The sequence below is a fragment of the Saimiri boliviensis genome, chromosome 3 (genome assembly GCF_048565385.1).
Source record: "Saimiri boliviensis isolate mSaiBol1 chromosome 3, mSaiBol1.pri, whole genome shotgun sequence".
Taxonomy (NCBI): domain Eukaryota; kingdom Metazoa; phylum Chordata; class Mammalia; order Primates; family Cebidae; genus Saimiri; species Saimiri boliviensis.
In genome coordinates this window covers 79,295,455-79,319,248 of record NC_133451.1, presented here as the reverse complement: position 1 = coordinate 79,319,248, position 23,794 = coordinate 79,295,455, and the positions used below count along the sequence as shown (strand labels likewise).

The window sequence follows — 23,794 nt, the reverse complement described above, 5'->3', positions numbered from 1 at the left end:
ACTAAGTAAATGGAAAGCAGAAAAAGGCAGGGGTTGCAATCCCGGTTTCTGAAAAACAGACTTTAAACCAACGAAGATCAAAAAAGTCAAAGAAGGACATTACATAATGGTAAAGGGTTTAATTCAACGAGAAGAGCTAACTATTCTAAATATATATGCACTCAATACAGGAGGACGTAATTTCATAAAACAAGATCTTGGAGACCTTCAAAGAGACTTAGACTCCTACACAATAATAGTGGGAAATTTAACACCCCATTGTCGATATTAGACAGGTAATCGAGACAAAAAATTAGCAAGAATATTCAGGGCTTGAACTCAGCTCTGGATCAAGTGGACCCAATAGATTTTGACAGAACTTTCTACCCCAAAACAACAGAATATATATTCTTCTTAGTGCCATATGACACTTACCCTAAAACCGACCACATAATTAGAAGTAAAACACTCTTCGGCAAATGCAAAAGAACTGAAATCATAACAAATGGTCTTCCAGACCATAGCACAATCAAATTAGAACCCAAGATTAAGAAACTCACTCAAAACCACACAACTATAAGAAAATTGAACAATCTGCTCCCGAATGACTCCTGGATAAATAATGAAATTAAGGTAGAAATCAAGCAGTTCTTTGAAACCAATGAGAACAAAGGGACAACATACCAGAATCTCTGGGATGCATCTAAAGTGCTGTTAAGAGGGAAATTTATAGCTCTAAGTGCACACATCAAAAAGCTAGAAAGATCTTAAATTGACACCCTAACATCACAACCAAAAGAACTAGAGAACAAAGAGCAAAAAAACTCCAAAGCTAGCAGAAGACAAGAGATAACCAAGCTCGGAGCAGAACTGAAGGAGATTGAGAAAAAAAAAATCCATAAAAAAATCAATGAATCAGGATCTGTTTTTTTGAAAAATTAATGAAATAGCTAGACCACTAACTAGACTAATAAAGAAGATGAGAGAGAATAATCAAATAGACACAATAAAAAATGACAAAGGAGATATCACCCCATAGAAATATGAACTACCATCAGAGAATACTATAAACACCTCTATACAAATAAACTAAAAGATATAGAAGAAACTGATAAATTCTTGAACACAGACATCCTTCCAAGACTGAACTAGGAAGAAGCTGAATCTTTGAATAGACCAGTAATGAATTCTGGAATTGAGGCAGTAATAAATAGCCTACCAACCAAAAAAAAAAAAAAAAAAGCCCAGATGGATTTATGGCTGAATTCTACCAGAGGGACAAAGAGGAGATGGTACTATTTCTTCTGAAACTAGTCCAAACAATTGAAAAGGAGGGACTCCTCCCTAACTCATTTCATGAGGCCAGCATTATTCTGACACCAAAACCAGGCAGAGTTATAACCAAAATAATAAAACTTCGGGCCAATATCCCTGATTAACACTGATGCAAAAATCCTCAATAAGATACTGGCAAAATGAGTCCAGTAACATATTAAAAAGCTTATTCATTACAATCAAGTTGGTTTCATCCCCAGATGCAAGGCTGGCTTAACATATGCAAATCAATAAATGCAATTCATTACATCAAACAGAACTAAAGACAAAAACCGCATGATTATCTCAAAAAGGCTTTCAATAAAATTCAACATCACTTCATGTTAAATAAAGCTCTTAATAAACTAAGTATTGCGGGAACATACCTCAAAATAATCAGAGTCCTTTACAGCAAACCCACAGCCACTATCTTACTGAATGTGCAAAAGCTGGAAGCACTCCCCCTGAAAACTGACACAAGACAAGGGTGCCCTCTCTCACCACTCCTATTCAACATGGTATTGGAAATTCTGGCCCAGACAATGAGGCAAGAGAAAGAAATAGAGGGTATTCAAATAGGAAGAGAGGAAATTAAATTGTCTTTGTTTGCAGATGGCATAATCCTATATCTAGAAAACACCATCATCTCAGCCCAAAAGACCCTTATGCTGATAAGTGACTTTAGCAAAGTTTCGAGATACAAATTTAATGTGCAGAAGTCACAGCATTCCTATACATCAACAGACAAGCAGAGAGCCAGATCATGAATGAACTCCCATTCACAATTGCTACAAAGAGAATAAAATACTTAGGAATACGGCTAACAAGGGATCTGAAGGACTTCTTCAAAGAGAACTACAAACGACCACTCAAGGAAATCAGGACACAAATGAAAAAACATTCCATGCTCATGGATAGGAAGAACTAATATCATCAAAATGACCATACTGTCCAAAGTAATTAATAGATTCAATGTAATTCCCATTAAACTACCATTGACATTCTTCGCAGAATTAGAAAAAACTATTTAAAACTTCATATGGACCCAAAAAAGAGCCCACTAGCCAAGACAATTCTAAGCAAAAAGAGCAAAGCTGAAGATGTCACACTACCTGACTTCAAATAATGCTATAAGACTGCAATAACCAAAACAGCATGGTACTGGTACAAAAAAAAAAAAAAAAAAAAAAAAAAAAAAAAAAAAAAGATGCATAGACCAATGGAACAGAATAGAGAACTCAGAAATAAGACTGCACATCTACAACAATATGATCTTTGATAAATCAGACAAAAACAAGCAATGGGGAGAGGATTTTTTATTTAATAAATGGTGCTGGGAAAACTGACTAGCCATATGCAGAAAATTGAAACTGGACCTCTTCCTTATATTTTATACAAAAATTAACTCAAGATGGATTAAAGATTTAAATGTAAAACCCAAAACAATAAAAACTCTAGAAGAAAATCTAGGCAACACCATTCAGGACATAGGCATGGGCAAAGATTTTCTGATCAAAAGGCAAAAGCAATTGTAACAAAAGCAAAAAATGATAAATGGGATCTAATTAAACTAAAGAGCTTCTGCACAGCAAAAGAAACTATCATCAGAGCAAACAGACAACCTACAGAATGGGAGAAAACTTTTGCAATCTATCCATCTGATAAAGATCTAATATCCAGAGTCTACAAGAAACTTAAACAAATTTACAAGAAAAAAGCGGAACAATCCCATTAAAAAGTAGGCAAAGGACATGAATAGACACTTCTTAAAAGAAGGCATTTATGTGGCCAACAAACATGAAAAAAAGCTCAACATGACTGGTCATGAGAGAAATGTAAATCAAAACCACAATGAGATACCATCTTATGCCATTCATAATGGTGATTATTAAAAAGTTAAGAAACAAAAGATACTGGTGAGGCTGCAGATAGGAATGCTTTTACTCTGCTAGTGGGAATGTAAATTAGCTTAATCATTGTGGAAGACAGTGTGGCATTCCTCAGAGACATAGAAACAGAAATATCATTTGACTCAGAAATCCTATTACGGGGTATATACTTAAAGGAATATAAATCATTCTGTTATCAAGATACATGCACATATATGTTCACTGAAGCACAGTAGCAAAGACATGGAATCAACCCAAATGCCCATCGATGATAGATTGAATAAAGAAAATGTGGTACATATACACCATGAAATACTATGCAGTCATAAAAAGGAATGACATCCTGCCTTTTGCAGGGACATAGATGGAGCTGGAAGCCATTATCTTCAACAAACTAACACAGGAACAGAAAACCAAACACTGCATGTTCTCACTTATAAATGGGAGCTGAACAATGAGAAGACATGGATACAGGGAGGAGAACCACACACATTGGGGCCTGTTGGGGCCATAAAGCCGAGGAGGGAGAGCACTGGGAAAAACAGCTAATGCATGCTGGGATTAATACTCAGGTGATGGGTTGATAGGTGCAGCAAACCACCATGTCACACATTTTCCTATGTAACAAACTTGCACATTCTGCACATGTACCCAGAAACTTAATATAAAATAATTTTAAGTGAAAAAAAAAAATGGTGTGTGATGTCATTATTAAAGAAATCCAGGAAAGACTTAGCTGTATTAACTATGTCAGAATAGGATTGTTGGATGAATGAGTGAAGGAATGAATGAAGGAGTTACTAGTTCTACCCTAATCCTCAGTTACACTCTATATCCAGAGTAGCAATATTTATTTAGTACAGGATCCATATTTTCAGAGCATATTGACACATGAGTTTATTCAGAGGAAGCTGACCAGATGGTGATGGGACTTGAAACCACATTCCAACAAGTGGTGGTAGAGGACTGGTAATATTTAAGAAAGAAAAGACTTGGGCGAAAAATACTAAAAGCTAAGAGTTACTGAGTGTGTACTCTGGGTCAGGCATTATGTGCAGCCTTTTAATAGATTTCATACATTATGGTTAATAATGGAAAGGAAACATTTTCTTTTGAGTTTTCCTGGAAGGCAGGACTAACAGTAGTCAGTGGAAATGGCAGAAAGATAACTCTGCTTATCAGAATGATGGCATTTCTATTCTCAAAGCTGCCCAACAATAGAAAGAGCTGCTTGGATATAATGATTTCCAAGTTTTTGGAGGTGTGCAAGCAGAGACTGGTGAAACTTTTCATGGACATATTTTAGAGAGAGGAATGAGTATTAAATGGCGGTATGTGCCAAGTGAACTCTAAGACTTTTTTCAGCCTTATTTTGTGAATCTCTCATTGTCTTACAGTACAGCAATTCCATTTTTGGCTCTTAGTTCTGTGGCATGAACCTTCAGTGGTCAATGTTACTTCTAATTTAGTAGTTCAGTTGTAGTGGAATCTGGTTTTGCATTTCCTCCTGGCAACTAAGACAAAACCCAACAGAACTCAAAGTCTCAGGGATTGGACACAGATATTTTGAGAGTCCATCACTGAGTATAAAGGCAAAAAGAGCCTCTCTCATTTTCTCATTTCATCTCTAAACTCATGTACTCTTTATATGAGAGAAATAGCACCAAATATTTAGATTGCTTTTTGAAAGCATTGTAAATTTTTATTCTTAGTTTGAAAGCTTCACATGTGAATAGCATTTATTTTTGTCTTTGTATTTAAATGCAGTTATTTATGTTTCTAAAATTCCCTCTGATTGCATTTCTTATTTTGAGCTTTGTTATTGTTAGAGTGCACTGTGATCATCCACCCACCTGTGCTTTTATGGTAATTAACATCACACCTTAAAAATTGGTTCTTAGTTGGGTGCCATGGTATGTGGCTTTAGTCCCAGCTACTAGGGAGGCTGAGGCAGGAGGTTAGCTTGAGCTCAGGAGTTCAAGACCAGTCTGGAGAACATAGTGAGACTCTATTTCTAAAAAACAAAAACAAACAAAACACCTGGTTCTTATGAATGGGTAAAGAAAACATGTTCATTTAAAAGATGACTACCAAAGAACAATGAAGTTTTATAGATATAAAAAATTAAATATCATATATTAACAGATGAGAAATTCAAGCTCAAAGAGATTGAATGATTTGTCATAGTCACATGGCTAGTGGGAAATTTGAATTCTTGTCTTACTTCTTTTTTCCACCCACTTAATGAGGCAATTATGTACTATATTCTTAGTAAGATCTTTTTCTTCTCCTTTGCCCTCTTCTCCTCCTTCTCCCCTTCTCCTTCCCTTTCTTCAACTCTTCTTCATCCTCCTAGCATGTAGAATATTCTTACACCAGTTACTCATTTCTTTACTTACAGCCTGATTGGCCTGTGACCAGCACAGACAGTATCTGAGTAAGGTTCCAAAATAGTCTTTTCTTTACCTGTATCCTTAGTCAGGTAGGCAAGAGTTCTAAGGAATCTTGCGTTCTTAATTCTGAGTTGCTTTTGGATCTCTGCAGTGCTGCGTATGATGCTGTCCTTGACAGAAATGTGGCCATTAAGAAGCTCAGCAGACCCTTTCAGAACCAAACACATGCCAAGAGAGCATACCGGGAGCTGGTCCTCATGAAGTGTGTGAACCATAAAAATGTAAGTTTTGTTATTTTTAAATTTCTGGCAGTGGGAGTTTGTGAGACTGGAAAAAGAAAATGTGTCTGTACTCGAGTAAGAAAGGCTTTCTTTCTTTCCTTTGCAATTCCTGCCTCTTAAGATTGTTTATCCTGCCAATATGCTACATTTGATTTTCTTGTCCTCATGGTAGCTTTCTGCTGAAAAATCACCTAAAAACCATATGAGGTGGAAGTGATGAATTTTATAAATATTTCCCTAGTTAGAAAATTTACCATATTTGGCTATCTTGCTCCAAATTGAGAGTTTCATGCTTTCCAAAAATGAAACAAGAGAAGCAAAACCAAAAAACAAGAAACAAAAAACCCTACAAAGCACCATGCTACATTTCTTTATAATTTAGATTTAATTGCTAACAGTTGAGTTTTATTCATGTTACCTCCTTTTTGTTTCAGCTGTAGTCTAGTAGTGGCCTCTAATTGTTCAGTGAATCCTCTGTGCGTTGGCAATATTTATTTCAGGGCTGGGCAAATATGCAAGTACATATTTGCAAAGCACTTGAGAACAGGATCAAGTTTTTTCTCATCAGAACTCAGCTGGGTAGACCATTAAAGGACTTTCTACACTTCAGAATCTAGGCTCCTTCAATCACAGGCTGAGACCTGTAGAATTCTTTCTGTGCTCCACTTCTTAGTAAAAATAAATAGGAGATAATTCATTATTTTAAGGAAAACTTTTATTAATAAATACATTATAATAAATGTATTGAATACATTTTACATATAAATACATAATAAATTATAAATTATTATAAATAAAATTTTATTTTCTTAAAAATAAAAAAAAATTATTATAAGTAAAATCATTATAAAGTATAATAGCTATAATAACTTCCTACAAAGTTCTCACATTACCAGTGTGGTTTTATAAACCATGGATCTTGTTCTAGTGCTAGCCATCTACCAGTGGCACTGAGAAGACACATATGTATTAGTTTTAAGTTGAAAGATATTTGAAAGGCAAATATGCAGATTCAGGCCCCATGACAGTATTTCTCTTTTCCTCTATTACTCTACCCTGATGATTTTTAAATTCAGTCTTTTGACATGTATGTGTTAAATGAACAAAATGTGCCAGGCACAGATCTAGATGGTCTGGATGTTGATACAGCAGTGAAAAAAAAAAGACAAATCCCCACCCATGTGGAGCTCATGCTCTATTGGCAAGAACAAGGAGGTCCACAATAAGATAGGTCAATATGTAAAATGTCAGGTGAAGGTAAGTTCTATTAAGTAAAGCAAAGCAAAGCAAAGCAGGAAGATTTTAAAATGCTGGTCAGTATGTGGTGGGGTAGGTTTGCCCTTTAAATAGACTAAGCAGCAAAGACCTCACTAAGAAATGAAAATTTTATGAACTGCATACCCACAGTTAATATGGCCATGCAACAAGCATGAGACTTCTAGAAAGGAATACAGAAATAATAGAAAGTTCTATACTAAAGTAATTTGTTCTTTCAGTATGTTAAATAAAGGTAAAGGCAAGATTAGCCACATGATCAATACAATCCATTCTGTTATACCAAAGAGGATGGAACATAACATGGGCAATGGAAAATGAATGGATACAAGCAATGGAAAACTTTCCATACAATTGATTCATCCTCATTCCAGACCCTGTAATGTAATACAGTGTGGAGAAATGCCCACTTACTTGGCCAGTTTGAGAGAATGATTCTTCCCATTCTAGACTGAGATGTTGGAGTCTCATATTTACGAAGCCTAAAAAAGAGTTCCAGATTGCAGTGATAGTTTATAAATAGCATCCCACCTGCTACCTTCCTTTTATTTGTGTATGGATGTATGTAGAAGTCTACAGAAACGTATTTCTGGAATGTTTTATGAAAAGGAAATTCACTTACAACCAAGTGTAAATTCCACATTAATAAGAACATAGAACTCTGTTAATACTGTGGAAAGCAAAGGAAAGGTAAAGTAATCCCATTAATCTTTAATAATAGTGAGGAAAATCTGTTTAGAAAATACTTCTTTATGGTGTTAGTTTGGTCCTGTTAGCTGTATTTATACAGTCCTCTGCTCTACCAGCTGAGCTATCGAAGGGACGTGTTGTATTTCTTATCCACTGAAAATTAGATTAGAATTCTTATTTTAAAAAAAGAAAATAAATATTCAATTCTAGGAACTAGTGATTGTGAGGCCTGACAAGCATGGATTCACATCTGTGTGTCTCAAGGTGCTAGGATAAAAGCACTTAGATTCCTATCTGGAAACTGTTGAATTAAAATGGAAATAGCTGTGATAATGTCCTAAAGATGCATGTTTTAAATTGGCTATTGGTAGGCATTAGAATTTATAAGAGAGCAAAGGAAGGATAGAGGATAAATTCTCAAACAGTAAAAAGTGAGAAAACAGGGTCATAGGAAATGGGAAAACAGGAACCTATGGTAGGGAATAGAGCTTGAGAAATTACGTTTTAGGACAATAAATCTTGATTTATTTAAAATTATAATGCTATTTTCTAGGTTTTTTTTAAAGATTATCTAGATTATTTGTTCACCAGGTGACCTGGGTTAGCGTTTTTCCATTTTTAAGGAGTGTTCATATGAATGTTTGTGTGAGTGTGATGTGTGCTCTATACACAGTCTCCAATGTTTTTGTTTGAACAAATATCAAAATGAAACAAATTACTGTATGAGATTGATAAAGTCCTAGAGAAATGGACCCACTGTAGATGTTCCAATGAAAGGTGGACTTCATAGGCATTTTTTAACACTCACTGGCACTGAGATGCTATGAGAATACAGAATAAAATGGCCCTTTAATAGCAAGTTTTAAAGATAATTTTAAAATAATTATATTTCTGTATGAATATTCCATACTGCGTTTGCTTTAGAAGAGATAATCTTGTTTTATTTTTAAATATGGAATGCTTCACGAATTTGCATGTCACTATATAGTTGTAATATAGTGTAATTGCTATAAATATGTATACTAGAAAATATTGGATGGTACTGTGATTATTTTTTGTCAATAATTTCTCAACAAGTTAAAACTACTTGAGGCATAAAACATTACATAGAATTGAGTCAAATTTTCAGCTGTTTAAACTAATTTTATTTTGTTGATTACTTTGTATGTTTTTATATCATTTATAAAGTTTACTGAAATTCATTGATTGGTGCTTTGAAGCTGCTTTTATCTTGACCTTGTACTTATCCAGTTTTTATAAAATAGTTGCAATATATTGTGAGTATAAGATTGTTATTATATGTTTTTATTTTCATTTCCTCCTGGTTTGTTAGTACAGAATATTTAGTTGAAAGCACATTTTGAGTTATTGACATATGCAATCTATTTGGAAATGTGACAAAGTATTTTCACAAAATTTGCTTATGCTAGAAGGTAAATTTCTTTACTAGCTAATATATAAAATAAAGCAGGAAACAAAAAGCTTCTAACTGAATTTAGATAACTTTAAAATAATTTTCTACTAAATTCGTCATTGATATCTTCTAGAATGCATCTTTCCCCACACCTATTATTGGAGCATTAGTTTAAGTAATATTTGAGTGTGAGGTAGAAGAAAAAAAAATGAAGTAATAACACAAAAAATCATGAAGAAGAAGACCACTTTGTTCATCTGGAGAAGTATCCCACTGCTAGGTCTCATGGAGTGTTTTCCTGCCATCTCTCTTCTCACATGACATTTCTTTTTTTGTTGTTTAATCCCACAAAGGCCTATATTCTGCCACGAGGAATCACACTTGAAAGCATTGTAACAATTATGCATCTCTCTGACTCTTCTGCTCAAAAATTGAGCTTTTTAGCTTCATTATTAACTTTAAGACAGATCATCTGTGAGACAGCTCCAGAAATTTTTCCAACTTCTCTATTTTCACCTTAGCAGTAGTGACTTTGAGTTGAAGTAAAATTTAAAAATAATAAATTCTCTCTCTTTTTTCTTTCTCTCTTTCCTCTGTCCCTTCCACTCTCTTTCAGATCATTAGTTTATTAAATGTCTTCACACCCCAGAAAACGCTGGAGGAGTTCCAAGATGTGTAAGTAACAAAACTCAAAACTCCTGAAGGAAGAGACAGCACAGCACTCAAACAGTCCAAGGGAAAATCTCTCTCTCTCTCTCTCTCTCTCTCTCTCACAAACACACACACACACATACACACACACACACACACACACACACAGAGAGAGAGAGAGAGAGAGAGAGAGTTGAAATCCTTGTACTGATCAAAAAGAGGTAAGAGGTGGCGGCAAATGAAAGGGGTCCAGTGATAGAGAAGATTGTGTTCGTGGTGTTATTTCCTGGAAAGATATTCTGCCTCCTTTTGGCCTTGTGGCTTTATATACTTAGTTGTTCCATGCTCTTGGTCAATCAGATAAGGCTTATTTATTTATGATTATTAATAGTTTCCATGAACTTTCCACGATGAGTTAATTCACCTGAAGAAATAGTAATAAGAGGGACATGAAAATTATCTTGATTCTTTTGATTTTTGTAGTGCCATTGATTTTGTGCAAAGGGTCTAACCAGTAATGACAACAGATGGAGGAGAGAAAGTGGTTCCCTAGCACCTTGTGTTCAACACAGATGCATTGAATTTAATGGAAGAGGCTGTCTTGAAATTTTTTTATATGTGTAATTATAATACTCAAGAAAGAGTTGAGGGAATACAAGGGAAAGTGAGAGCAAAATTAAGGTAAAAAAATCTATGGGGACGAACCACACACTAATAAACGCTGCTTCTACTAGCAACCTTATGGTAGGGTTCCTGTAGCTAACACACATGCAATACCTGGAAATTTTCATATTCTTGATTCTGTCAAAGTCAGAGCTAGGAAGTTCAGAAGATGTACAGAGTTAGGAGAGAATTCTGACTAAATCAAAGGACTTCATCAATCTTGTAATCTGGAACTAACATTGTGGATTTACTCTTCTAGTTATTTAGTAATGGAACTGATGGATGCCAACTTATGTCAAGTGATCCAGATGGAATTAGACCATGAGCGAATGTCTTACCTGCTGTACCAAATGTTGTGCGGCATTAAGCACCTCCACTCTGCTGGAATTATTCACAGGGTAAGAATACCTTCTCTAGGATTACAATGAAAATGCTTTAACAGAAGAGGAGGAGTAACTGTAGATTATTTTCTTTATACAGGGGCATTGGTCAAATATAATATATTTCCTCATTTATATGATATTAAATTAGCATCTAGTTCACTAGTTGTAGAAGGAAATTCTAGTTATATTGTAGTTGAGTTTATTGAATATTATGTTTTGGCTCATTGAGACACAGCTTCTTAGAAGCCTTATGCTTTCAGCTCCTTGATTGGCAGAGGTCATACTTAAAACTGAAATAAGCCAATCCATTTCCATAGTTGTTTCTGGTAGCATAATTACAGCTGCTCTGATCTCTTCTTCTGTCAGGCCTAGAAATGATATATAAGTTGATTTATATTGTCCTAAGGAGAAACCTAAAAGAAGACAATAAATGATATATATATATTTTTTTCTAAAACCTCTTCCCAAGATTAGTGTAAATTGTATAAATGATAATACAGTTGTTTTCTGGGTTTGAAAATCTTTCTGGGGATTTTTTTAAATCCAAAAACTAATAGTTTACTTATTTGTGGCAGTAAGCATTTGCCTTATCTAGGGCGCTGTAGGCAAGGGGGACCTCATCAATGCTACTGCAAGATGGCTGTGTTGATTGAGTCAATGAAAATAACATGTTTCACTTGATGCTGGCTTTTAATTTTTTCCCTTATCCCTATTGTTAGGATTTAAAACCAAGTAACATTGTAGTCAAGTCTGATTGCACATTGAAAATCCTGGACTTTGGACTGGCCAGGACAGCAGGCACAAGCTTCATGATGACTCCGTATGTGGTGACACGTTATTACAGAGCCCCCGAAGTCATCCTGGGGATGGGCTACAAGGAGAACGGTAGGGATGCTTCTGAAGAGCAGCATCAAAGCGATGAATAAAACGGGTATACATTTTAGATAGCCAAGGAGAATGTTCTCTTTCATATACAGGCTTTTATAAAGTAGGCTGCCAGATAGCATATTCAGGTTTTTTTTTTTTTTTTAATACTACTGGTAAGAATCACTCATTAAAAATGTGAAGGGTGTTATTGAGAATTCTCAGCTTTGCTAGAAAAGCGCTAAACGTTAATAGTGAAAAAGAATTCTAAATAGAGTCTGATTAAACAGTCAAGTGGATACTGATTGGCACACATGCCTAGATATTGAGAAAAATTGCCATTTGGGTTGCAGCTCAGCTGAGTGTGAGTGTGAAAGCAGGAAGGAATCTACCACATTTAGCCATGTGGCTTTTATGTTGAGTCTCAGATTGATGGCTCTAGTTCTAGAAAAAGACAAGCAAAAAAAAAAAAAAATGCCACAAATCCTTAGAGTGAAAATCTTCACAGACAACTTTGAAATAGTCCAAATTATTCAAATTGAATAAGAATTTCTGTAATACTTTAAGCTGCTCTGTAAGAAATATTTAGAGTAGCAATTGCCTGTAAATCTTCATATATTCCAAAAATCGTAAAAAAGGAAAATGTCAAATTTGACACTACTGCTTTCATGAAGAAAATCTAATATTTATGAACACTTTAGAATGAAGGTATGGAAAGAGCCTTAAAAATGTATTACAATTGACTGTTGTTGATTAAAACAAAGGATTTATTAAATACCTGTTAGAAAGCATTACAATGTATTATTTTGATGAGAATATATCTTACAAGTAATGCAACATATTGAAAAACGTATTCAATATACTTAGGAATTAAAATAGTTTTAAATTAGCATTGTATATGTATTCAATGTACCTTTCATATTTATTTTTATATTCTATTTAGTTTTTAACCATCTATTTTTATAAACTCTATAAAAATAATCAGTGTATTTTTATGTACAGGTGCTACAGGGTACTTTAATGAGAATTTTCTGGCCACTGAAGTTTACAGAAACTTCTTTGTATACTCTTAGATTAGAAGACAGAGAATGTAGGTATGCATTTATACAGAGGAAGTTAAAAAGTCAGCTCTTATGAAGGTCAGGTTTACCCTGGTGGGCAATATTGGAGTTCTGGTACCTTTTGACTCAGAAGAGATGAATCTAGCCCTCCTCACAAGGCAATACCACATCTAATTTATTCAGAAAAGAAGACATTTTTATACTTTCTTTGCAAGTTATTTTTAAAAAGTCAAAGGAGAAACAAAGTCAAGAATCAAGAATGTACAGGAGACTGGGTGGGCCGGGGGGTTCTGAATTTGCCTATTTGGGCTTTTCAGATCTTGATACTACATATAGATGGTATTAAAATCCCTCTCCCTTCCCTCACTAGAAGAAATTGCAGGTTGCTACCTTAGGTTTTTGACTTCTCTAAGTCCAAGGAGAAGGGCTGCCTGGCACCCTGGTGCTGCCCTCCTACCAATGGGGGGGAAGATTATCACGCAGAAAAAGCTGCTTGCTCCCACATCAGGCACACCCCGCTGTCCCCTGCATCTAGCCCCACCCACCTTCCCCATAGAGGAAAGGTTCCCTTTGTCTATAATACAAAGCAAGTTGGAAGTGGGTAAATATTGATAAGACAAGGCAAAGGCAAAGCATGTTTTCCTAACAAGTATGACAATTTGGAAATAAATATATGTACATAACAATTTTTAACACCTTTAATACTTTTTTCACTTTCCTTCCAGATGACTCGTTTATACATGTGCTAATTCATCATATGTCTTTTTTCTTGAAATATTTCAAACAGAAACTAAAACTGATGTTTATTTACAAGGAAAAACTTCTGAAGGAAAAGCTAAGTCCCAAATATGAGGGATTCCAATCCTTTTGACTCTAAACCATAGTTCCAGCCATTTCCTAGTTTCTTGGATTTGGTTGAATTTATCTTGTTTTGCCCTCCCTCCTCCGCCACCAAAAAAAAAGGTGGTCTCTTTTTGCCCTATTCTCTGTAACTGAATGAAATAGAAAATGAAAATAGCCACCCCTACAGGTTAATTGTTTTCTCTACATCCAGCAAATGACCCAGAATACCCTTTGGTGGCTTTTAGCTGTCACCTACCTGCCATGGAACTTTTGGTTTAACTATTGTTTTCCCTGTCACCAATGTCACCACGCTGTGGTACTATTGAGAGGCAATGTAAGGTACCCACCAAGTAATGTTTTAAACATTAATTTGAGTTCTCATACTAGACACTGTTTATGTAATAGCATAGTGCTGGTTTTAATTCACCTTTTGGCCAACTTTTGGTGGGAGGTGAAAATTGTACTTTTAATCAAACTGTTCTTTTTCCTCCTCCTTCAGAAGTCAATTATCTTAGTTAACTTTACTTTCCTTCCTTTTCTTCACTACCCTCTCTCTCCTGTTCTAGTGGATATATGGTCTGTGGGATGCATTATGGGAGAAATGGTTCGCCACAAAATCCTCTTTCCAGGAAGGGACTGTATCCTTGTACCTTTTGCTACAGCTTTACCTGTTTTGTTCTTTCTCCCTTTTAAAAACATAATGATTTTACCAGGAGAGTAAAGATAGAAGCAAAAAGTTGGGTAAGTGGTGTTATTGTAATGAAAAAAACTGATGATTTCTATAATCTGACCAGTACTGAAGACTACCTACCACAATGATTTCTTTAAATTAAATTTCAATGGGCTTTTTTCTTCTAAAATTACTTTCTTGCCTGCAACTAAAACTAGAAATGCTACTTTTCCTTAATAACAGAGGCCACCAGATCCCAAATGATTAAAATATATTTACCTTTATAACTAGCAAAATAAGTCACTATTTGGAAGTCATTTTCCATCTCCTTTCTAAAACTATTTTGTACTTCTACAATATTTAGGCATAAAATTTCTCTCCTTGCTGACATTCTAAGCTACTGTCTATGCCTTCACTGATTTAAATTACTCTTGACACTAAATCAAATCTTTAACAGGTCAATATAACATATCCTCCTCAAAATATGCACTTCCACATTTAAAAACTGTAATTATTGTTCAAGTTGCTGGTGGTCAGGTGAATTTAAAATAGACTTCTCTCACTTGATTTGGAGATGTGACATACACATAGATACTTGTTTTCCCAAATAAATTTATAATTTCATAAAGCAATTTTGATTTAAGTTCTATTGAGTCCTACAATAGAGTCCATCAGAAATTTGGTCTAGAGCTATCAATGATTTGGAATTATCAAATGAGCTGAAACATTCTTAAATGGCCAAAAGTTCACTCTGTAAAGGTACAGATATGTGTTTATAATATACAGATAATAAAGTTTACATGTAATAGTAGAATATAATTTTAAAAATACAAAAATACCTTACTACAAATACTAGTGCAAATCTAAGTACAACCATAATTGACAATTTTAACAATTATAAGCCAGGATTGAATTTAGTATATTTATTACATATGGATGTTTGGGAAATTGGCACTAACCACGTGACCCGTAACTCCATTAACCATTCTATTTGATTGATAAGAAAGTTTATTAAGGAATCCTTTTATTATTTAAGAAAGGTTATAATTTTTATTATTTGAAAAGTCAAATACAAAAAACAAAACAAAACAAAAACCTGACTCAAGAAGAAGTGGATACCATAATAAGCTTGTATTTAGGTAGGCATTTATTCATTCTGCTGGTTGTTAATGAGATAGTCTCTAAATTCCACTAGTAATGTAAGAGTAATGACATATTCTAGAACCGCACTGTCTAGTAGGTAGCCACTAGCCACATGTGGGTATTCAGCACTTGAAATTATAGCTAGTTGAAATTGAAATGTGTTTTGTTGTTAAATGCATAGCTGATTTTTAATATATTTCTAAAAATATGTAAAATATATGATTAATAATCATATAGATTAAGTTACGGTGATAGCATTATAAATATATTGGGTTAAATATATATGTTGTTAAAATTAAACTTAGCTGTTTCCGTCTTTTTAATATGGACATTAAACTTAAAACTACATATCTGATTGGCATTTGTGACTGTCGTTTTTCTGTTAGACAGTGCTGCTCTAGAACATGAGAAAACTCCATGGCAACTACTTATTTATAACCAATCTTAAAGTCTTGAATCTCTGTTTGCTCCATGTTCCTTTCCTATCTATACTGTGAAGTCTCATTTTCATCATCAAATTTGATATGGCTACTTAGGAAAATTCATTTCACTTTAAATTATGTATCTATAGCTTGGGCATCAATTATATACCTACCATAGTTTATTTGAACAATGTTATAATGCACATTCATATTTAAATGTGCTGACTTTATTCAAAAGTAGGAATTGTTTTCTTTTTGCTTTGCCTTTGGTGTATAATACATTTTGGATGAAAAAGGAACCTCTCAATACTCAGGGTGAAGTTGCACAGCCACATCTTTGCAATGCACTTGTCAGTGGAAAGCAAAAAGCCACAGACTTTCTCATTTCCATGTGACTTTTTGTTACATGTCACTTGATTTCATGTAGTGAGGTTGTTCTCTGAGATCTTATTTAGCTCTTCAGGCATTTATGAGAATTGATTTTCTTCTATTTTGACAGTATTAAATTTAAAAGCCAATAAAATGAGAAAAAAGCGAAAACTTTTAAACTTAATCCAACCCTTCAGAAAAGCATGCAAGCAAACAAACAAACAAATAAAATAGCACCATGTTGGATAATTCTGTTTTCTGTTAAAAATTGTTCTCTTGGAAGCCCCCGCTTTTTTATCCTAGTTTGTTTTGGAAACATTTTTTAGAGCTGAAATTAAATTGTGTCAAAATAAATGCATAACATTTATATCCTTGATATGTATGAACCGAAACATTTAAATAATCTTTAATATAAATAATATAGACTATAATAAAGGTTTGCAGTCTATATTTCTTTATCTCAAGTGATATATAGTATAGCAGCCTTTGATAGCCTAGTGCCATATGTGATAATGACCCTGCAAGTGGACCTAAAATTTAAAAAAAATTACATAAAAACATCTACAATGGAAAGCCTTTTGCTTAAGTTAAATTTTATGGAAGTATGAGTAAATATTTTCCAATGAAATAAGTTAGATAAAAATTTCCTTTTTGAAAATTTTTCTATTTGAATTTAAGTTTTTAGTTCATTTTACATATAATTAAAATTATGACTTAATTTTTAAATTAAATTTTAAAGATGAGCAAACCTATAGGAATCTCTGCACAGGGCTTTCTACCAACAATTGAGCAGTCAGATAACCTCCCAAACTATGACTGTGAGACACAAGGCTGAGGGCTGATTCAGGCTATTTATGGGCAGAAGAATTATACAATTTTAAGCATATTGAAATGAGTCTAACATTTATTGGAAGCATTATCAAAGCTAAGTATATGCTAACTGATACCTTGACTACTTCCAAGATTCTGCAGAAATTTCAAAAAACAATCAGAGGTTCTCATGTCTTTCACGTAGAATTATTCAGAGTAATTTATACTAAATTACTTTGAGGCTGAAAAATGATGTGGTAGTACTATCATCATAATCAACATTTTTCTTCTCTCTTCACAGAACTTTTAAACTTGAACTCTAAGCAAAAATAATAAAATGTCTTGACAAATCGGAGAATCTTATGAAATTATCATTGATGACTGAAGTTTAACTACTTTCCCGCATTTCCACATTTTCCCACATTTCCCCTATCTTTGCATTTTGAGGAATACTATGGGGGTTTCTTGGTGGTTAATGGGATCTAGATGATATCACAGGGAATTGTCTTGGTTACTAAATTAGAATATTGGCAAAGTAAACAAAATTGAACAAAATAAACCATACATATTTGCTTTTCTACCTATTAGTTTGCTAAGTAATAGCCAAAGGATCACTTAATACTTATTTTTCTTGTATAAAGTGTTTCTTAATTATACATACACTTAATTTTCACTATAGTTTTATGATTAAAACATATTTCATAGCATATATTTTGACATAATGTAGTTTATGTATACAATATTATAATGCACATTCATATTTAAATATATTACTAAACATTCTTAACTAAGCATTCTTAAACCCATGCTGACTTTCAAGTCAGAGAGTAGTAAACATGCCAAGTCCATTATTTTCTTTATGTAGTCCAAAGAACAGATAAATCAGTGGCTTTAGCTTCACTCAGATTTTGTTCCTTTCAGTAAAATTTACAGGAAAGCAGTTTTACAATGCTTCCTTAGAAGTTTTTCTAAGAACTATCCAGTCACTCACTGCCTTCACCCACCCCAAACCCCAACCGGGGCATGCCATCTTCTTAATTATCAAAGGCTTCTATAGTCCCAGTATATTTCTCATGAGTCCTTTCTTCAAACCTTCTTTTAGATGCATTCTTCAACCTTATTTTTTCCATTCTACTTCAAATGGTAGCACCTTCTTTGAGCAAACCCTGCGATGTTCCTTTATCTAAGTTCTTGGCCAATATTCTCTGGATATGGTAAAGTTAAAAACAGGCACACTACACTCATTTGAAAATTCTAGACCTCAAGCATATTATATCAAAAGCTAACAGCTAGACTGCTAAAATAGCTCCTCTTGCCTTTCCCTCTGAACAAGAAATTGCAATTAAGATGAATGGGATATACATATAACCTTGCCAGGAAGCCAAGTTATTAAGGAACAGGTAAATGGTTTTCCAAAAGTATATTTGAAGAAATAAAAAAAAATACCCTCAAATGAACGGAATGCTATATCTTTATAAGTTTATGAACATTAGGAAGGATCAAAGTAAAATGAACAAAAATTTGTGTTTACAGATTGTTATATCCATCTAGCACAGAGATATTTTTAAACTCTTCTTACCTCTTTGAAATAACAGTGCTTAATTCCTAATAAACTTTTGCAGCTAATAACTTACTATATAGTCTAACTCTGTTTGTTGCAATTAAGATAATACAGGGTTATTTAAAACAATATAAAATGTATGGCTTTAAATAAAATTAGAATGAAAAAATTTAATAGGTATTTTTCACATCTATAAGCAAATTGCACATAATTATATATATATTTAAAATAAAATTATTTATTATTTAAATGTATTTAAAAGAATACATTTATTTTAAAGAATCCATGTTTACCACTAGTATGCTTGCTACTCTTCTCTTTTATTATTATTTTATGAAAATGTGAGACAGGAGTCACCAGAATGGGAGCTGGAGATTCTGAGGTTGTAAAGAAATAAAAGCAAGTTTTATAATAGGTAGACTCAAGGAGAAAGTCTTTTTCTGATTTCCTGGCATTACAATATTTAGCATTAAGTTTGTGAATTGTTGCTTATTTTTCTTACTTAGATTCACATGAGCAAAATATGTACATTCTTAGTTTATTTATGTATATCAGTATCCTTAGAATTCTGTTTTTCAACTGAAGTTTAATACAAGGTCCTTTTGTTAAATAACTAGAGGTATAACTTAGTAAACTAATTTTAAAAGAAATGTTCTAATTTTATAACTTTTAATTTTATAACAATTTTTATAAAATTATTACATAACTAGTTTTCAAAGCAATGTTCTGATTTTAGAAAACTATATTAAATATTCTTACTATCATATGTTGAGTTATTCATTGAAAGAAAATTTGTATAAATTCTACGCTAAGTGAAAATATACGTAGGTGTGTTAAGGAGAAGTCTCAGAAATTATGTTAAAAGACCACATAATCTCCTAGATAGGAAACGTTTTCCAGAACAGAAGCTTATGTAGTCCAAAAATGATTTAATCATGGATCGTGATCTGAACTATTAGACTGAGTGTGGAAGTAGCAATAGAGTTCTTCATTTATTTCGATTTTACTTCCATGGCCTACATTACATCATGTCTGTCTCTTGGTTAGAAATAGAAAAAAGACAGTTTAGTACAAACTAATTTCTGACAAATAATATGACACGAAATTTTCAGAGATTCTCACTCAGAAAATTAATAACCATATTTTGGTAACACCAAAACTTACCTAACATTTCTTTTAAGGAAAGTGACTCAGTTATCTGAGTGTTGCAATTGCAAATGAATCTGCCGTCTGCCTATGGAAATGTAGAATGATGATGGAAGAATGTGAGGAATCAGAATTTTAAAAGCCAGCAGAATTCTACCTTGGCAGCATTACTGTGCAGAACTCTTATAGAGACCCAAATGCTAAACCAGATTGTCTCAGAAAGCATAAAAATCCAGTTTCCAATAGTGATTGAATTTCCTAATTACTTCTAAGGTGTATGCACAGTCTCTATTCATTGTAATACTTCACAATTTCATAAATAATCTAGTCTTACCTTGATTAGCAAAATATATATATCACTAATATATACAAACGCATATTATATTAGTATATTTATGTATCCCAATATAGATAAATCAGTAGAGGGAAGGCTTGCCATCTTCCTGTTCAATAGGAGTTGATATAAAATTCTTTTATTACATATTATTTGCTAGTGGGGATGACAAATTCATGAATTTTGGTACAATGGCTTTATCTTGGGCCATAATCCTGTCTTGAGTACATAAAAATCCACATAAATGTATATGTATATATTCAATTTTTGTAATTCAAGGTACAGAGCTTATCATTTCTAGGCACAAAGAGTAGCACTTTGGTAGCATAGATATAAATATACACTGGGAAAAGAGAATAGTGAGTAAAGTTAAAATGGGAATTAGAAAGAGTTTTAGGATATTTTCACCCAGAAAGAGTTATTAAAATAAAGAAAATGAAATTCAATATGTACATCAGAATTTCAGATCTAGAGCTTTTATCTCTGCATTATTTTTATGCAAAAGCTTTGAGATCTATTAAACCTATTAAAGATACATTTTAAATAAATGTTCTTATTTTACATTGGAATATCTCCTAGATCCCCCACACAAAAAAGAGAACTGGGAGATATACCAGTTACTAATAGCAGTTATTGAATCAACAACTGTATAGAACCAATTGAGGCTAAGGCAACATAGAGACTAGAATTCCATTTAGGCCATCTGTTGTGCCGTTGCTGTTGTTTAAAGGCGCATGAAGAACAGTAAAAACAAATACAAATACACACACAAAAAGGGATTTTAGCCTGAAAGATAAAATCAGCCAGTTTTAAGAGAGTTATGGTTAGGGATTACAGGTTATAGTTACATATTTTAAGGTTACTATAGGATGAGGAAACAAGGTCATTCCTATTTACATAGTGAAGAGAAGTTCCATAGAGTCAATGTGATTCAATATGTAGGATGCCTTTCTAAGTGGTTTCAATAATAAAAGAGATTGCCTAGTGAGTAGCAAGTTTCCTCCATTGGAAAGATTTCTTTATTATAGATGTAAATATATAATATAATTATGTAAATTTAAAATGAATAAACCTTTTCCATATATATTTAATTCCCAAATATAATTTTAATATGTTATTTAATACATAATGATGCATAAATAATATTTATTGGGGACTTACTATGTACCAGGGAATTGTGCAAGGATCTTTACTAGACATAACTTTTTGAGTCTTTCATAAAACTCTGCATAATAAATACAGTTTATCATCAATATTTTATAGAATAAAATTGAGGTTTAGAGAGAAGTAACCTGGCCAAGATTACACAGTTAGAAAGCAATGGAGTCGGTTCTCTAGTAGAAAAAGATGAGTATGTCTACCAGAGATATTATAAAAAACAGTTTTGTGCTAAATAAGAAATAGAAATAGATGCTTCTTAAGTCCCAGACTGCCTGATGGCAGAAACCATTTTTTCTAAATGTTTGAATGGAGACAGGCAAGAGAAAACACTGCATATTAAGTTTTTTGGTGTCAATATTTTTTGTGTATCTCTTCCACATGTGTAAGATATAGATATACCATAAATAGCAATTTTGTCAAACTGGTCTCTTTGAACAGTATGATAGGAATACTTGGAATTTAAAAATAAATATTTTTTCAGAGTTTTTTTTTTCTTTAATCAAAGATTTCTCAATACCAACCTGCTGTAAAATAGATGTTACTTGAAATTACAAACACGTTCACAATAAAGGGGTGCACAACTGTTTGCTCTATCTTTCCCTGATATTTTTGCATGTCAGTTGCTTTCCTAAGCTGGAAGCAAACAAATTTGCTTCTTTGGGTATGCTTATCACCCTCAAAGCTGTAACCATTTCTTTGCAGTGATCATTTTGTTTAGGTGTTAAATCAAACAATGGAAACTTTGGGTTTAACCCGAGTGAGATTTTCACATTGGAATGAATCTCATGAGGAACTCTTTAAGGTCACTGCCAAATTACAAGATGTAATTTGAAAAGTAAGTGGAGCAAAATTATATTGTGCTGCCATCTTAATGCCTTTCTCTATTTGCTCCCCCTCAACATCCCTCATTCTTCTGCTTTATTTTTTTTCCTCATAAGTATGCCCTATCTCTCTTTCTGACTTTTAAGTAAAACAAATGAGTAACCAAGTACACTTCAAGAAAGAGATACCACTCTGTTGCTTCACGCTTCCCCATTTTGCCCCTGCCCATGTGCACTCTGCCCTGGCTTCCTGGTTTTAAGTTCTGGATGATACCTGGCAATAGCAGAGAGATCATTCATTGTAATTTCACCTTGAATTCCAGATTTCTTTAGATTCACAGTCTCAGAAGAAGAATCAGCTCTTTAGACGTGTTTATTTCACGTTTATTTCATTCCATTTTGAAAGCTAGCGTTTCTTATCATTATGAAGCAACCGTGTTTATAAGACTAAGACAAGGCTTCCTGCTGAGAAACATGCCCCTTTGGTGGGAGTCAATGAAACTAAGACAACATATTCTGAAACATTCATTCTTGAACTGGCTTTTCACTTCTGGAACTGTATTTCATTTATAAGTAAGAGTAAATGTAAATGTATTTTCTAAAAGTAACTCTTTTGAGGTTGCCGGCAGCTCAGTTTTTCTTTTTTCTTATTCAAATATGTATACAAGAGTAAAAAAGAAATTGATTTGCATATTAACACTAGCTAGAATAATTTATGATAAAAATCAGTAGGATTCTAGTAGATGAATGCAAATTAGACCTTTTAAATTGAAACCTGAATTAATCATTGAGTTATAATTGCAATGTAATACTCTTCTACTTTAAGTAGCATTGGGCGGCATTGTTGGTTCAGTTATATGACAGAAAAGGGCCTTGACAGTCTGTGTGCTCCCCTTTCTACTGTTTAAAATACTAATGATCATGCGACTGGCCTCTCATCCAGTCAGTGAAAAGTCAGGCTATTACTCTATGGCATGGGTAGCCCAGTGTTTTCATTTATTTGTTGTTCTATTCCTGTGTTCTTGTTTATCTTCATTTCATTTTTGTTTTCAGTTGACATGTGGTCAGTAGGGTGCATCATGGGAGAAATGATAAAAGGTGCAGTGCTGTTTCCTGGCACTGATCGTATCCTTCCTAGCAGCCAGTGGTATCTCTGGGTGTCACTCTCAATTAATTCCCTGTTGTCTCAGATGCAATTCTGCTTATGGTATTTGTTCACAGTCACTAGAAAGTTTCTGTGAGACTCAGCATCAAATATTTACAAGCTGGCATTATGACAGAGTAACTTTGTCTCCTAGTAAGATCTTATGTGGATAATACAGTAACAAATATGGAAGAGTAAACCTGATATCAAAAGGTCTGCCTGAATTCAGTTCTACCAAACTAATAACATTGTGTACTCTTCTTTCTTGTTTTTGTTGTCGTAGATTTTTCAAAATTAAGATGTATTCATAGCTAGATAATAAATTAAAAAGTCTTTCAGTTCTAAGACTGAAGAGTTATACTTTGATATAATGAGAAATATTCATATGGCATGGGCATTTTTATCAGATTCATGTTTCTCCACAAATACTAATTGGTTTATTTTCACATATATTCAGAAAGCATGCATATGAATTTCATTTTACAGCTGAAACTTTTTCTAAAATTATTTTTC

At 33.4% G+C, this 23,794-nt stretch overlaps 1 protein-coding gene across 9 annotated transcripts in view; it reads left to right on the top strand.

Moving 5' to 3' along the window:
• The window catches only part of MAPK10 (mitogen-activated protein kinase 10), a 342,297-nt gene that overhangs the window by 250,264 nt on the left and 68,239 nt on the right, over nucleotides 1-23,794 (top strand). For 8 of the 9 annotated variants that reach the window (XM_074396395.1, XM_010334764.3, XM_003923978.4 and 5 more), the window contains 5 exons: nucleotides 5,727-5,856; nucleotides 9,852-9,910; nucleotides 10,809-10,947; nucleotides 11,652-11,817; nucleotides 14,267-14,338. In XM_074396395.1, the coding sequence (XP_074252496.1) occupies nucleotides 5,727-5,856; nucleotides 9,852-9,910; nucleotides 10,809-10,947; nucleotides 11,652-11,817; nucleotides 14,267-14,338 (566 nt within the window). Of the gene's footprint in view, nucleotides 1-5,726; nucleotides 5,857-9,851; nucleotides 9,911-10,808; nucleotides 10,948-11,651; nucleotides 11,818-14,266; nucleotides 14,339-23,190; nucleotides 23,263-23,794 lie in introns of all 9 variants that reach the window. The other variant, XM_010334763.3, reaches the window with a different exon arrangement.